The sequence below is a fragment of the Sordaria macrospora genome, chromosome 2, assembly GCF_033870435.1.
Source record: "Sordaria macrospora chromosome 2, complete sequence".
Lineage (NCBI taxonomy): Eukaryota > Fungi > Ascomycota > Sordariomycetes > Sordariales > Sordariaceae > Sordaria > Sordaria macrospora.
Genome location: NC_089372.1, coordinates 3,717,778 through 3,733,044, shown reverse-complemented (window position 1 = coordinate 3,733,044; position 15,267 = coordinate 3,717,778). Strand labels below are relative to the sequence as shown.

General features: G+C 52.9%; 4 protein-coding genes across 4 annotated transcripts; 2 read left to right on the top strand and 2 right to left on the bottom strand.

Annotated features, from left to right (window-relative positions):
• Positions 1-281: 281 nt before the first annotated feature.
• Positions 282-2,509, bottom strand: SMAC4_02657 (uncharacterized protein). Its single transcript, XM_066089817.1, has 3 exons — positions 2,080-2,509; positions 1,436-1,590; positions 282-1,374 (listed from the first exon to the last, which is right to left on the bottom strand). The coding sequence occupies exons 1-3, from the start codon at positions 2,347-2,349 to the stop codon at positions 447-449; spliced, it is 1,353 nt and encodes a 450-aa protein (XP_065946171.1). The 5' UTR covers positions 2,350-2,509; the 3' UTR covers positions 282-446.
• A 4,334-nt stretch (positions 2,510-6,843) lies between these two features.
• Positions 6,844-10,014, bottom strand: SMAC4_02658 (uncharacterized protein). The gene is made up of 2 exons (XM_024655490.2): positions 9,429-10,014; positions 6,844-9,375 (listed from the first exon to the last, which is right to left on the bottom strand). The coding sequence occupies exons 1-2, from the start codon at positions 9,963-9,965 to the stop codon at positions 6,889-6,891; spliced, it is 3,024 nt and encodes a 1,007-aa protein (XP_024511372.2). The 5' UTR covers positions 9,966-10,014; the 3' UTR covers positions 6,844-6,888.
• A 690-nt stretch (positions 10,015-10,704) lies between these two features.
• Positions 10,705-13,244, top strand: SMAC4_02659 (uncharacterized protein). Its single transcript, XM_003352176.2, has 2 exons — positions 10,705-12,151; positions 12,202-13,244. The coding sequence occupies exons 1-2, from the start codon at positions 11,132-11,134 to the stop codon at positions 13,054-13,056; spliced, it is 1,875 nt and encodes a 624-aa protein (XP_003352224.1). The 5' UTR covers positions 10,705-11,131; the 3' UTR covers positions 13,057-13,244.
• Positions 13,245-13,651: 407 nt separating this feature from the next.
• Positions 13,652-15,256, top strand: SMAC4_02660 (uncharacterized protein; the record flags this gene model as incomplete). The annotated part of the gene is made up of 1 exon (XM_003352177.1): positions 13,652-15,256. One exon carries the CDS (start codon positions 13,652-13,654, stop codon positions 15,254-15,256), a length of 1,605 nt encoding a protein of 534 aa, XP_003352225.1.
• Between the last annotated feature and the right edge of the window lie 11 nt (positions 15,257-15,267).

Below are 15,267 nucleotides of genomic sequence, written 5' to 3'. Positions count from 1 at the left end.
CGATTGGAGGTCAATGAGACAACCACACGGATTTTGTAGACTGTATTTGAAGGGACGTTGAAGAGACGTTGAAGAGAGTTTGACGAGATGTTGAAGACACGTCGTAGAATTAGGTACACGTACTGGTGAGGAAGTGAGATATTGAACAAGTGTCGGATGTCAAGTCGAACTTCTCCTCGACATTCGATGCTCCGACGAAGGATGCTGGTTAAAATGATACCAATCGACAGGTGCGCTGGTTCATCACTGGTAATTCACCATCTTCACCACACATAGAGAAACGTATATTAGGTCATGATCATTAATATTCCGCTACCTATCTTTTGTGCTTCATACCAAAAGACATCGCTTCATGAAAGGTATCCAAACCCCATCCATCCATCCAAAAACCGAAACAAACCAAAAATCGCTTATTTAATCATACAAAAACCACCTTCCGCTTAAGCTTAAGAAGAGCCCTGATCAAGAGCAGCAGCCTCCTTCTTAGCGCGCTCGCGCTCACCATAAGCCTTGGTGGCATAGTCGCCACTGTGGACGATGAGGTCCTCAGGCCTGTAGTCGTGCTTGCCGGAGAGGTAGCTCTCGATGATGGCCTTGGTGCCAGCCGCATAACGCTTCTGGGCGTCGAGCGAGGTGCCCGACATGTGGGGCACCATGGCGTTGCCGCCGCCGAAGGGGTTCTTGGCGTAGCGGAGGGGGTGGTCCTCGGGGGCGGGCTGGGGGAACCAGACGTCGCCGCCGTAGCCGCGGAGGTGGCCGGACTTGAGGGCCTCGGCCACGTCCTCCTTGACGACGATGGCGCCGCGGGCCGTGTTGACGAGCCACGAGCCCTTCTTCATCTTGGAGATGAGCTCCTTGTTGAAGAGGCCGCGGGTCTTCTCGTGCAGCGGGCAGTTGATGGTGACCACGTCGCACTGGGCGAGCATCTCCTCCAGGTCGTGCACGCGGCGGCAGCCGATCTCGGCCTCCTTCTCAGGCGACAAAGGCTGGTAGTCGTAGTAGAGGAGCTCCTTACAGTCAAAGGCCTTCAGGCGGCGGAGAACACGCTCGCCAATGCGGCCGACGGCGACGGTGCCGACGACCTTGCCCTCGAGATCGTACTCGTTCTTGGCGGCCTCGGCAACGTCCCAGCGACCCTCCTGGATCTGCTCGTGGGCAGGGACGAAGTTGCGGACGAGGACGAGGATGGTCATGATGACGTGCTCGGCAACGGAGACGACGTTGGAGCCGGTGACCTCCGCGACGGTGATACCGCCGTTGGTCTTGTTGGCGGCATCGAGGTCGACGTGGTCGGAACCGATACCGGCAGTGACGGCAAGCTTGAGCTTCTTGGCACGAGCGAGACGCTCAGCAGTGAGGTAGCCGGGGTGGAAGCTATGGTTGAAGTTAGCAGTGAGTAACACCAAGAGAAGATGGAAAGTGTGGGGCAACTTACGGAGTGGTGATGATGATCTCGGCATCCTCGAGCTCCTTGTCAAAGGTAGAGTTCTCACCGTCCTTGTCGCAGGTGGTGACTAGGGTGTGGCCCTGATCCTCAAGCCACTTCCTGATACCAAGCTCGTTCTGGATGGTTCCGAGAAGCTCGGGGACCTGAAGAGTTGAGTGCCGTTAGCCATTGTAGTTCTTGGTGTTTTCTCTGTCTGGTTGGTGTTTCCCATGTCGTCTCCATTCCCATTTATGTCCATGATGATGTCGAAGATGACCAAGAAAAAGCCAAGCCAACAACCACGCTATGCCAAGCCGGAAGCCATTCAGACAGGTCGGGGTACTATGTAAGTGCCCCACATCGCCGAATGGATCCCGAGCCCGCTCCGTGACCTCATGCATTGAACATGCAACGGGCAACCACTTTACCGGTAGTATGCAGTGTTGCCTCTGAGCCACGCCTACCCCGCAATTCCTTCTCTTGGAACAGTTGACAGCTCAGTTCATCTAATCTTTCCATCCTTCTGTTCTCATCATAGGGCTGGATTATGGAAAATGGGGATGGAGACAATTTTGGCGGATATGCCAAGGAAACATGGTGGCACTCCCAGGACAGGGTGGAATAAGTGGGAATTTGGGAATTGTAGATCTTACCTCCTCGCCGTGTTTGCCGCCGTCATAGAGAACCGCAAGGACTTTGACCTTTTCACGTCGTGTTGTTAGCAATCGTACGCTTGTGGGAACCTGCTGCTGGGCCCGTAGGCTTTGCTGCTGCTGAAACTGGTGAAGCCCCGTCGAGGAACAGCCCTGGACACTAGGTCGAAGGCTGGACGCTCTCAGAGGTGAACAAAAAGATGCTCGAGAAACATTGTGGAAGGACCGCAGTGAAAAACGGGATGAAGCCAAAAGAGAACGAGAGAGCATTGCGCTTGAAGAAGGAGGCAGAAGAAGAAGCGATGGAGCGGGCTAGAAGTACCATTTTGCCGGTTGTTTTTGTCTATACGTGATAATAAAGATGCGAAGTTATCGTCGACAGACAAAAGACGAGATGGACGTCTTTTTATATCGGGAACGGGATAGACAACTGTTGATGATGGGTGGTATCTAAGGCGTCAGCATATCTCTCATTTTCCCTGGTAACGAGGAAATGGTTGATGCAAGAAGCAAGGTAACATACGGCAGATCAAAGCCTGGTTGGGAAGTGTTTGTTGTTTGGGTGAAGAGTGGTGACGAACTGGAGACGAGACGAACATCGATTCCCATGAAAGAGGGACATGTTCACATTTATATCTTTAAAATGGCCAAGGAACCGATCGTCTAATCCTTACATGAGCCCCTCTTTTCCGCTTGCTCTTTCTTTCCTCCCATCATTATGAGCTCCGTCCATCAAGGTACAGCTTTTCTGGCGGCCACGGGCTCGACAGCGTGCCATCCGGGATCGTTGGCTAGAGCTAGCTAAGTTTCGATGAGGAGATGAGAAGCCAAAGGGCGAAAGGCGAACAACAACAGAAACAGCGGGGTACGGTACGTTCGTCACAGGGTCAATTCGATCGTCTACATGAAGCTTTGACCAATCATGTCCTGTCTTTGCCGTTATGTCACACCGTGGGGAATGCCACATCGGGGTAGTTCATGTGGTTGCGGTGGGATACCGACTTTGAAGATGGCGCGGGAAATATTTCGGAATCATGGTCTGAAGGGAACACAACCTTGGCTTCATCTGCTGCTTATTCGCCAAACCTGGTCTAGTTCAGGCAACATTTGGATGCAGACCTCCAGAAGAATGCCCGGTGTGTGTTTAGCCGGAGTTTTTTAGACGAGTCGTCAACAGCTATGCGATATGTCGAGGTGAGCAAATACCTTCAAAGCAATACTTCTTTTGCTGTACGTAAGATAGTACCGTATTCCTCGATATCTAGTCCATCTTGGCCTTTATGCCAAGATGCTTTGAAGCTCTCTGTGGCTTCCCCTCCCGTTCGTGTCTGTCCGTTGTTGACAACCACACACTCTCAACGTCTGTCCTCTCTTTCTCAAGTTCCCATAGTAATCCTCTTCTCAGCGCCCTGACTACAATACTTGAATGTGATCATCAAAGCAAAAAAATCTTGACCGGTCACCAGTCTCGTTGATCACCTTGACCGTTGCATCGCCTCCATTTTGACATTGGCAGTCTGGCACTTCCCGTTTGCCAACACGTATGCCTTTCTGCGTCTGTCAACCACGCGGGACCCCATAGAGGAGTATGTAGATCCCGAGATTGGGAATTGTTGAACGCTGACAAAGATACTCTCCTCACGAGGGAAGAAGCGCCGAACACGGCTTGCGCGGCCGCTTGTACCGAATTCTAAATGGTACGAGATTGCTTGCGGCTTCTTTCGGGTTCTGTATTTGTGTGGTGTCTGATTGTTGATGATTTGCAGTTTGTTACGTTGGAGGTGTTGTTCGGTGTTGGTTCGGCATCGCCCCCCTGGCCCCTGGTTTATACGGTCTGGAGCGGGGTAAAGGCACCGCGTCAGCTGGCCTTTCCCGCTCGCCTCCCCCTGACGTTCCTGTGCTTGGACACTTTGATTTGTTAGGCTTGGATAATAGTATACTATCTTTCCATCACTATGTCTGGTAGGAGAACTGTTAGCCAGCCATCTTGGTGGCTTGGTGTTGCCTCATGAAATCCTTAACACCATGTCTCCCGAAGATCAGGACACGGATATGCACCGGATATGGGCGTCTGTGGAAAACGAGATAGCCCGCCGACATTCCCTCATGATGGTTCTCATATTGTCTCAGAATCGGTCTTCACAACAAGTGATGATAGCACTTCCTGCTACAACCTACTCAACACATGTCGAAAGCCCAACTCATCATGCCTTCTGGTTTGAAGGACAGGATGCCTTGTGCCAGACATCCACCAAACCATCATCGCCAAGCTCTCAAAATGCCGTCCTCGGTTGATCTCCCGACACCAAAAAAGCTTGGTTGTTATCCTCCCTTGCCTATCCATGCTCCCCTGACACGCCTGGGAGCTTCGGAACGCGGGAGGAACTTCATGAGAGAACCCATGTGGAGTTCCTCTCTGTCCTACACGGACCACACTCCGCGATCGCTCCGAGAGACGACGTTGCCTCCCCGCCTTCCTATGTCTCGCCTACGCTAGGTGTCATGCAAAGCCTTGAAATGTACTAGTAGACTAGGATGAGAGGAATATCGTGCCATCCAGTCCGTAGGTATGTCGGTGTTCGGGTTTGCTTCTCGTGCTCGCGGATGATGATGGTAGCTCAGGTCCAGGGTATGTATCACCGGATCAACCGAAAGGTATCTTTGTCACAGGGGGTTCAGGTGTGAGATTTCTTGATGATGATCTGGTTCGAAAAGGACGAGTGACCTGGGAACCCTGAGGTGGTTTTGTCGGTATCCGTTCGGGTTTGCTTGCTTGGGTATGAGAGCAGACAGGCTGGCTCAATAGGATGATTCAGAGCCTCATCCGGGTAGGTACCATCCGCTCATGGGCAGTAGTGCAAGGGATCGTGCTCACACTTTCTATGCAGGTAGATGGCTCGGCAGAAGGGATCTGAAGTTCCCTGATGATTCAGGGTTGAAGGAGAAGTTGGTGCCGTCGAGTCAATCGACTATCTTAGGGTACCTCTGGTCGGCGTTCGGGTTTTGCATGTCTGGGCGGGAATAGCATCGCTCAGGGCCTCAGGGCAGGTACCATGCGATTAGTTCGATCATCTTTATGCAGTAGTGTAGTGCAAGGAACCATGTACGTACTCGGCAGAAAGGGTCTGAAGCACCTTGGTGATCAGGGCTGAAGGATGGACGGTGATGGACGTTGATGGACAAAGAGTGATCGATGGGTGACCCATCTGTCCGGTATGGGTGCCTCGTACCTTGCATACTGATTATCATGCCAAGCTCGACGGCGGTCGTGTTTCGTTGCTTATGACGATGACCATATCTCGTGAAGTGACCATATCTCGTGAAGTGACCATATCTCGTGAAGTGACCATATCTCGTGAAGGTTAAGTTTCATGTAGAAGAAGGCTCCCTCCCCCGAAGACAACACCGAATATGCAAAACGTCCGTCCTGCTTGACTTCAAAGCTTCCATTATAAACGTTTTGGGCTTCTCATCACACTTCATACTCAATTTTTTTTTAACAGCAGCAGCAGCAAAGAAGGGATAGATACCAGAAGCTGGGGTGAAAAGGTAAGTTTCCAGAGTGACTGGCATTTTTTGGAAGGGATTCCTATCCGGTGTGGTACCGTACCTTCCATTTCATGTCGATTATCTCCTCGCCACGCTCTATGGCAGCTGTGCTTTCCTTGCTTACCTACAAGTATGGTGATGCCCACATTCCAAGAACTTTGTAGTAAAAGTGCGGAAGGGTAACTGCAGAAAAGCGCTCCTTCCCTCAAAGACAACACTCCTCGTCCAGGACTTCTTCATCACCTACACGATAGTACGCCTCAACACCTCTACCACACCGTAGCACACCATGAGGGTACCTATAAAATATGTAATCCCCACGATGGTTCCCTCTCAGGTAAAATCATCAACAAACCCCAGACTGCTCCGTAGATCCCGTCTGTTTGAGACGGACGGCAAGAGAGCATCCCTCATTCTCCTCCTCCTCCTCCTCCTCCTCCTCCTACAAGTCAAATACCCCAACCATCAAGCCAAAATCGACCACTTCAGACATAGGTACATGTCCGGAACTATGACCCTGCTCAAACCAAGACTGGATTCTTGAGAAGAAAGTATCTCAATGAAATTTGGTTGGACAAAGGAGCAGGTAAAAAACAAAAAAAGATTACAGGACACATTTACATCATCCCTCAAGCAATCTAGACCTCAAACTTGCCAAAAAGCTCAGTCGCCCAGTGAGACTTTGGTTGGACCGAACCACCATGCTCTCTCCAGCTGCAAACAAACCTGCGAAGACTGTACCTCGGGATACCTACCAGCGCACCCCGCAATCTTTTCATCAACGTACGGGACCACTGTTCCATCAGACCACAGGGTCGCCCGTTGTGGTAGAGAGGCTACGGAACGGGGATTATATAGTGCCTTGGCCAAAAGGGATGGAAGTGGATGGATAGGTTGGGGTGGATGGGATGGGATGAGAGGGTCCGGACAAGAGCTCGGAATCCGAGTAGGGAGCTGGGAGTTATGAGTTGCAGATTAAGAGGGTACGGAGAAGGAAAGAGATGATTACCAGCGGCCTGATCTGATGGAAAGGAATGACTGTGAGGACGGGAAGCGCGTCAGGAGCTACAGAGCTAAACAAAGAACTCTATGAATCTCCAGAGCATAACGAGAAGAACATGAAGAATGGCAATGATCTATTCCTCTCCCCAACTTACGTCTAGTACCTCAAACCCCTTTTCACTCGCTTATACAAATTACTCATATCTTACACCCCTCCACGCCTTTTCCCCCCTCCACCCGTCCGTCCGTCTCGGGAATTTACATAACAACATTCAACAACCTCCCCCCCCTAACAACAATAACCTTCTTCGCCTTGTTCACATCTACCCCGCGTCCTTCCAGCTTAGCCCTTCCTTCCTCCGTCCTCAACACCTCACCGACAATAAACTCCCTTAACTTCTCTTCAGCGTCCTTACCCTTCTCCAACAACCCAGCCGGCGGCGTCCCTATCTCCACCACAAACTTGGTCTTGCCATTCAGCTGGACCGCGCAGGTCTGTTTCCTGCTCTTGAGGATGGCTTCGGTCCCGTCGGTGACGGGGAATCTAGCCGCCGCCTGCTCATTATTTTGGGGGTTGAAAAGGGAGGTGGTGCCGTTGGGGTAGAGCGTGGACCAGCATTCTTCGGCGAAGGCGGGCGCTATGGGCGCCATTAGTCTGATAAGGGCGGAGACTGCTTCGTGTTTGATTAGGGGGTGTGCGTCGGCAGAGGCGGCGGTGGAGGAGGAAGAGGAAGGGTTGATGATGAGGTTGGTCAAAGACATCAAGTCCGAAATGACCGTGTTGAGCGTGTACACTTTGTTGTAGGAGGTGGTGACGGAGGAGATGGTGCGTTGGACCTCGCGCCAGACGGTGACGGAGGCGTCGTATTCAGCCGAGTCGGTGGAAAGGTTGTTTTGCTGTTGGTATTGTTCGAAGAAGGTCTTGACGCTGCTGGTGCTGGTGCTGCTAACGGAAGATTCGGACGCGGTAGAAGAAGCAGCAGCGGTCTTCTGAACAAGATCATAAACACGACTCAACCACCTCGTCACGCCAGTAATCTTGTTCTCGTCCCAGTCCAGAATCTCGCTGACGGGCGCTTGGAACAACATGTGCGCGCGCGTGGCGTCGGCGCCGTACTGCGCGATGAAGGCCGTCGGGTCCACGCCGTTGTGCTTGGACTTGGACATCTTCTCGTAGCTGACGCTGGCGATGGCGCCCGTGGCGACAACCTTGGGCTGGCTCGGGTTGCTGAGGTCGACCTCGTCCGGCTTGAGGAAGCGGCCTGTGGCGGGGTCGGTGTAGGTCTTGCCGTGCACCATGCCTTGGGTGATGAGACGCTTGAATGGCTCGTAGACTTCTTCGGTGGTTTCGGACTCGGCACCTTCGGACGTGGCTTCGGATTCCTTGCCGCCGAAGGAGGAGGAGGTCATGAGGAACTTGTAGATGAAGCGCGAGTAGAGTAGATGAAGAATGGCGTGCTCGACACCGCCGATGTAGAGATCAACAGGCGTGAGAGCCTTGGCCTTCTCGGGTGAGAAAGGTGCCTCCTTGTTGTGGGCGTCGATGAAGCGCATATAGTACCAGCTGGAGTCGACAAAGGTGTCCATGGTATCAGTGTCGCGCTTGGCCTCGCCGCCGCACTTGGGGCAGGAGGTGTTGATCCACTCAGTCTGGGACTCGAGCGGGTTGCCGGTCTTCTTGCCAGCCCAGTGCTCGTCAACTTCGGGAAGCACGACGGGGAGCTGCTCGTCGGGGACGGGGACGGTGCCGCAGGAGCCGCAGTGCACAATGGGAATGGGTGTGCCCCAGTATCTCTGACGGCTGATCAGCCAGTCACGCAGACGCCACTTCTCGGTCTCCTTGGCGAGACCAGCGGGCTCGAGTAGCTTGACTAGCATCTCACCGGCCTCCTTGGACGACTTGCCCTTAAAGATACCGCTGTTGGCGTTCATAACGCCGTGTTCGGTGAATGGCTCGTTGGGCATGGAAGTCGTGGTCTCGTCTTCGGAAGCCGCTAGGACGAAGCGAACAGGTACGTCGTAATGGTGTTCCTTCCAGAAAGCATGGTCTCTGAGATCATGACCAGGCACACCCATAACGGCACCCTCACCATAGTCACCAAGAACATATGGTGCCACATAGATGGGAAGAGAGACCTTGGTGTCCGCAGGTGTATCTTCGTGATAGGCCAAAGGGTTGACGGCACGGATGTGAGGGAGTAGGTATCCAACCTTGGAATCAGGAGGGAGTCCGGGCAATGTGGTGAGGAAGGCCTGAAGTTCGGGGTCGCTCTTTGCCAGTTGCTGAATAGAGGGGTGAGTAGCAGCGAGGGCAATGTACTGGACACCAAAGAGGGTATCAGGACGGCTGGTGAACACCTCGATGGCAGAGTGAGTGCCCTGACCAAAAGCCAGGACGGGAAACTTGACAGTAGCGCCCCTGGACTTGCCCAGCCAGTTCTTTTGCATGGCCAGAACTCTCTCGGGCCACGCCTCGTCCTTGGCCAGCGTGTCGAGGTCTTTGAGCAGGGACTCACGGAACTCAGAGATCTTGAGGAACCACTGCTTCAGCTTGCGCTTCTCGACCTTGGCACCGGACCTCCATGAGCGCCCGTTGGCATCAACTTGCTCGTTAGCAAGCACCGTCTTGTCGACAGGGTCATAGTTGACCTCGGCTTCCGCCTGATAAGCGAGACCCTTCTCATGGAGAGCGAGGAAGATCTTTTGCGTATGCTTGTAGAAGTCGGGATCGCATGTAGCAAGTTCCTGGGTTGGGTTAGTATTAAGCTTCATAGTCACATAAGATGTGGAATACGCACGCAGTCCCAGTCCCATGAGCCGTTCATGACATCCAGCTGCTCCTTCATCTTGGCGATATTGGCCTTGGTCCAAGTGGCCGGGTTAATGCCTCTCTCAATGGCAGCATTCTCAGCTGGCAGTCCAAAGGCATCCCAACCCATGGGCAACAGGACCTTGTGGCCCTGGAGAGTCTGGAACCTCGCAATCACATCGGCAATGGTGTAGACTCTGAGGTGGCCGAGGTGTAGATAGCCCGACGGATAGGGAAACATAGGGAGAACATATTTGTTCTTTTCGTCATCCTTCTTTGCGCCCTTCTCACGGCTCGATTCGGCCCATTTCTGGCGCCATTTTTGGTCGAGGGCGAGGAGGTCTAGCTTGTGGTCGGCGTAGAATCTCTTCCAAGACTCGGTGCCCAAGTGCTGGAGGGCAATGCCAACAGGGCGTCGGGGAGAAGCAGCAAGAGAAGCTGCAGCTGCTGAGGAGAGAACTGGTCGTAGTGATGAGCCGAGCTTGGGCACTAACCGGCCGAGCGGCCTTGCGCAAATGAGAGGCATCGCGTTGTTTTTGTTTGGGCTAAATATCACATTGCCTGGTCAACCGGCGGGGATGTTCAGTTGGAGGAGGAGACAGACAAGCCGATGCCTCTTTCTTTTTTTTATTTTAGAAATGCATGTTCATCGGATTTGATTGCATCCAGAGTCAACGGGAAGCTACGTCCTGAAGTCTTTTGTTCACATGGCCAGTTGCTACACAGTCAACAAAGAATTAAAGTAATTATGCTGCGATAGAGCAATATTCTCAATTCCGAAGCTGTTGTATTCAACATCGGGAGTTATTTTTTTAATTTTTTTAATTCTCTTGGCTATATCGATCTGCAGGGTTTCTGAGTCCAGGGTACAACAAGTGAAGCTCCAGGACAGCTACTCAGCCCCGAAGACTTTGAATTTGGTGGTGATACATGTCAAGGTTTTTCTTACAGTAGAGTCATCAGCACAAATATGGTCCTCAAACTATATCAAATTAAGCATAATAACTCAATTCCATGTTTCAGAGCTCGCATGACTTTCATCATCAAGTCACCGGTACTTTGCATGCCAGATGGGTCACGGTGGGAGTGCACAGACCATGCAAACTGGAGGTCAAGCTCTTGGCGTGGAGCGTGCCCCTTGAACCTGCTTCTTGGCCCGCAATTGGCCCGCATTTGGCCGTGCCTTGCCTTTGCCTGCCGGGGAACTGCCTGACCCGCCCCCCGTACTTTGGGCCCTGTTTCCAGGGCGGGCAACCTGTCGCTGTCACTGTCACTGTTCAAAGAAAAAGAGAAGCCTCCTTTTCCCCAGATTCGGCCAGAGACACCATCCCACATTCTAGACTCTTTTTTTTAATCAGCTTCTTCCTTTCTTCTCTGTCTTCTGTTTGCTTGCCATTCAAGCCTCACCATTGTCTAGAGCTACGCTTGGGAAACTGTGTTGACCACCAGCCACGATTATAACGAAAAAGAGATACCCTCCACTAAGTACCACTATTACACCACTTAATACCAACCAACCACCTTGACCGAGACTTACGCCAGTCCATATTTCGAAACAATTCTCTACTCGACAACCGAGTCGCATACCGAGGAAATCAAACGAGACCTATACGGCTATGATCCCGTTGTCAACATAAACACTCCCGAATACAGAGACCGACCGAGCGCCCCCAAAGAGGCAGCACCCGAGACATGCCACCATTGTACTCTCACAACCTGGAACCCGGCCGCGACTCGCTAGAACTTGCATCTCTAGCCAGCTCAGACCGCGGGCCCGACACCGGCGACGACACCAGTTCCCGTCCGAGCATATCTTCGTCGCGAAAGCTCTCCCTCGAGCGGGAGGACCCCCTGGACAATGGCAACTACGCTGCCTCGGGCCACCGTGTGCGCCCAGAACGATCCATGTCCGTGAACTCTACATTCAGTTTCGCCGCCAACCTCTTTCCTCTATCTTCGACGACCGGAGGCGGATATGCCCCGCTGGGCGCACCCACAGCAACAAGGGGCCATGGCAATGGCGGCTTGGGAGGAGGCTCGTTGGAGAAGCACAAGACTCTGACCTACCTCAATGGTCTGTCCCTGATTGTTGGCTTGATCATCGGATCCGGCATCTTTTCCTCGCCTAGTCAGGTCAACGCCAACGCAGGGTCTCCGGGAGCGGCCATCATCGTGTGGTGTGTGGCGGGAATTCTGGCTTGGACGGGCGCCGCAAGTTACGCAGAGCTGGGAGGCGCCATACCATTAAACGGAGGCCCGCAGGTATACCTCTCCAAGATCTTTGGGGAATTGGCCGGGTTCCTGTTCACATGGGTTGCGGTGCTGGTGCTGAAGCCTGGAAGTGCTGCCATCATTTCCATCATCATGGGCGAGTACCTGGTGAGGACCTTCATTGGCGCCGAAGCCGAGACCATCAACCCCTGGATCAGCAAGTCGGTCGCGCTGGTCGGACTCTTTCTGGTCACCTTTCTGAACTCGGTCTCGACCAAGCTCGGAACAAGGATGAACGATATGCTCATGTTTCTCAAATTTGTTGCATTGCTTGGCGTTACCATTATCGGCATTGTTGTTGCGGCGACTGGATTCTCATTTTCCGGGGCGGCAAATCTCGACTGGAAGAAGCATGACTGGTTTGAGGGGACCAAGATGGATGCGTCGGCTTTCGCGGTGGCCCTGTATGCCGGTCTTTGGGCATTTGATGGATGGGATAACGTAAGAGTTTACTTTGCCCCTTTTGTTGACTCTTGCTAACCGAGCACCAGACCAATTATGTGGTTGGCGAATTCCGCAACCCCGGCCGGGACCTCCCACGGGTCATTCACACGGCCATGCCCCTCGTCATTCTGAGCTACATCCTAGCCAATGTGGCTTACTTCTTCGTCCTTCCCCTGGACACCATTAACTCGACCAACACTGTAGCTGTCATTTTCGGTTCCAAGGTCTTCGGCCCCGTTGGCGCGCTAATCCTCGCTCTTATCGTCAGCGCCTCCTGCTTCGGCGCTCTCAACGCCTCCACCTTCACCAGCAGCCGTCTCGTTTACGTCGCCGGCAAGGAAGGCTATATCCCCGAACTCTTTGGGCGCATCGGTAGTGGAACCGCTGTTGACCAACATGAATCTCTAACCACCATGCGCACTCGCTCTTGGTTCACCAAGAAACTCATCCGCATCGTCGCCGACGAGGACACCGGTCTCTTCTACACGCCCATCCCTGCACTCATGCTCAACTGCGTCCTCACGGCCGCTTACGTGTGCGTCGGCGAGTTTGGCACGCTCGTCACCTTTTACGGTGTCGCTGGCTATACGTTTTATTTTGTGACAGTGCTGGGCTTGATCGTGCTGCGGGTTAAGGAACCTAATCTCGAAAGGCCGTACAAGACGTGGATCACCACGCCTATCATCTTCTGCTGTGTGAGTCTGTTCCTGCTGAGCAGGGCCGTCTTTGCCCAACCACTGCAGACTTTGTTGGTTGTGGCTTTTGTGGTGGTGGGTGTGCCGGTATATTACTGGAGGAGTTACGTGAACAGACGGAGCGCCGTTAAGAGAGAGGTGGGAGGGATGAGGGAGGTGAGGGAAGGAACAAAGCCGTGGTGGAAGTTTTGGCAGAGGAGGCAATGAGAGTTTGGCGGTGGCTGGTTAGCCGACACTGCCTCTTGGATAGTGATGAAGGTTGTTTATGAACAAGAAGCCTTGTCACTTGGCAAGGTAACTTTGTTGCAGAATAACTTAATGATCAAAAGGATGAATAAAACGTCTAGATACCCGGTCCTCAGTACCGCAAACAAATGTAACTTAAAATTCTCCTGCGCGATTGAGTTTCTACTGCTTTTTGCCTTGGTCTGTACCGGGCTGTCAACTACTCAGTAGTGTATCATGAGGCCGATTTGAGCACCGGTCGAGACCTGACCTCCAAAGAGTGTTCGTTGCCTTCGCAGGAAACTGAGTCGCAAAACCCTAACCCTGAAACCAACACCACTTCTAAACTTAAACCTCACTTTTACATTTTCCACTCAACAACAACAGTCGGTCCATTGTACATATTTCCGACTCGGGCGGTGTTCACTCTCTCTACCCTCCCCGCCCGTTTTCCTTCCTCTTTTCTTCCTGTCTATATATACCCTCGCAGTTCAACCTTCCGCTCTCGCTGGAATATAGTGAAAATTTCAACACTTATCTCCTGCCGTTTGCGAGCCGAATAAGAGCAACAACAGAAATGAGTAGCCGGCTAGTACTCCGTCCGTTAACACGGCGTCTGCCATTAGCCAGTCCAGCATGCCTCCAAACGGTCAGCAGGTCAGGGACATACAGCGTCTCTCATATCAACCCATCATCATCACACGGCGGTGGCAACATCACCACCACCACCCCTCTCCGGATTATCACCAGGAGGTCATACTCCCTCTTACCCGGCGGGATGGGCCCTCAAAAACAACAACAACAACAACAACAACAACAACAACAACAACAACAACCTACACAAGACGACCAAGAATCCAACTCATCGAACCCCAAAAACCCCTCCCCAAAAAAACTCCCTTCCTTCACCAAAATCCTCCTCATCTCCCTCGCCGCCTGCACATGCACATCATGGATCCTCTACGAAGACATGCTAGGGCTGCGGTCCCCGCCCACGCTCAACACGGCCACCTTTGTGCCCTACACCATCGTCGCGCGCGAGCAGGTTTCTTCCACGGCGTTTATTTTGAGCGTGGAACCTGCCGCTGCCACCGCCACCGCCAAAAAAACGAATGGGGACCAACAGATGCTGCAAAAGGCTTGGAAACACGGGTTGTGGTGCGTGGAGATTAAACAGCCGCAGTTGCAGGTTGCGAGGGATTATACTCCCTTGCCGGCGCCTGTTGGGGAAGAGTTGGAAGAAATGGAGAGGGGCAGACTGAGGTTCTTGATTAGGAAGATGGATGGGGGGGAGGTTAGTAGTTATTTGAGTAAGTTGAAGGTGGGGGATAAGGTGGAGTTGAGAGGCCCGCATTTGGGGTTTGATGTTGCGAAGAGGGTTGGGGGGTTGGTGCAAAGTGTTGATGGTGATGATCATGGGGGTGAGGGTGAGGGTAGACCGGGACAGAAACAGGGACAGGTGGTCTTCCTAGCTGGAGGCACCGGTATCGCGCCGGCGCTGCAGGTTGCTAGGAGGTTATATGGTCCTGTGTATGAAAGGGGAACCGGTAAAGAGGAAGGGTGGAAGCTGATGGAGGAGAATATGCCGACACAACCACCCAAGATGACGATTGTGTGGGCCAACAGGTTCAGGGAGGATTGTCCTGATTGCGAGGATTTGGAGGCGTTGAGGAGGAGGGGGTATTTACCTCCTTCTCCTGTTGCTGTCACCGGCGGTATCATGCCCTATCTCCAAGACATCAAAGCCCGTCACCCGGAGCAGTTCAACTTCGCTTGCACGGTCGACACGGAGAAGAAGTTTATTGACGCCAAGACTATTCTTGATGCTATCACGTCTACTTCCACTTCTACCAACTCTAAAACGAAGTCTCTAATCAAGAGCACAACAACGACAACAACAACAACAGATCCCTCTTGCCCCTTGCACTCCTCCTCGGTCCTGGTCTACGTCAGCGACAGACAAGATCACGAAGCCCAGTGCAAATGCCCTGACCACCATGCCAAGAACAACGGCAAGAACCTTCTTATGGTATCGGGACCGGATGGGTTCATTGCCCAGTTCGCTGGTCCCAAGGCGTGGTCCGAGGGCTTGGAGAGGCAGGGACATGTGGGCGGGGTGGCGGGCGAGTTGATGAGGAAGGGGAAGGTGAGCAAGGAGGAGTGGATGGTTTTGAAGTTGTGATTTGGGCTGGG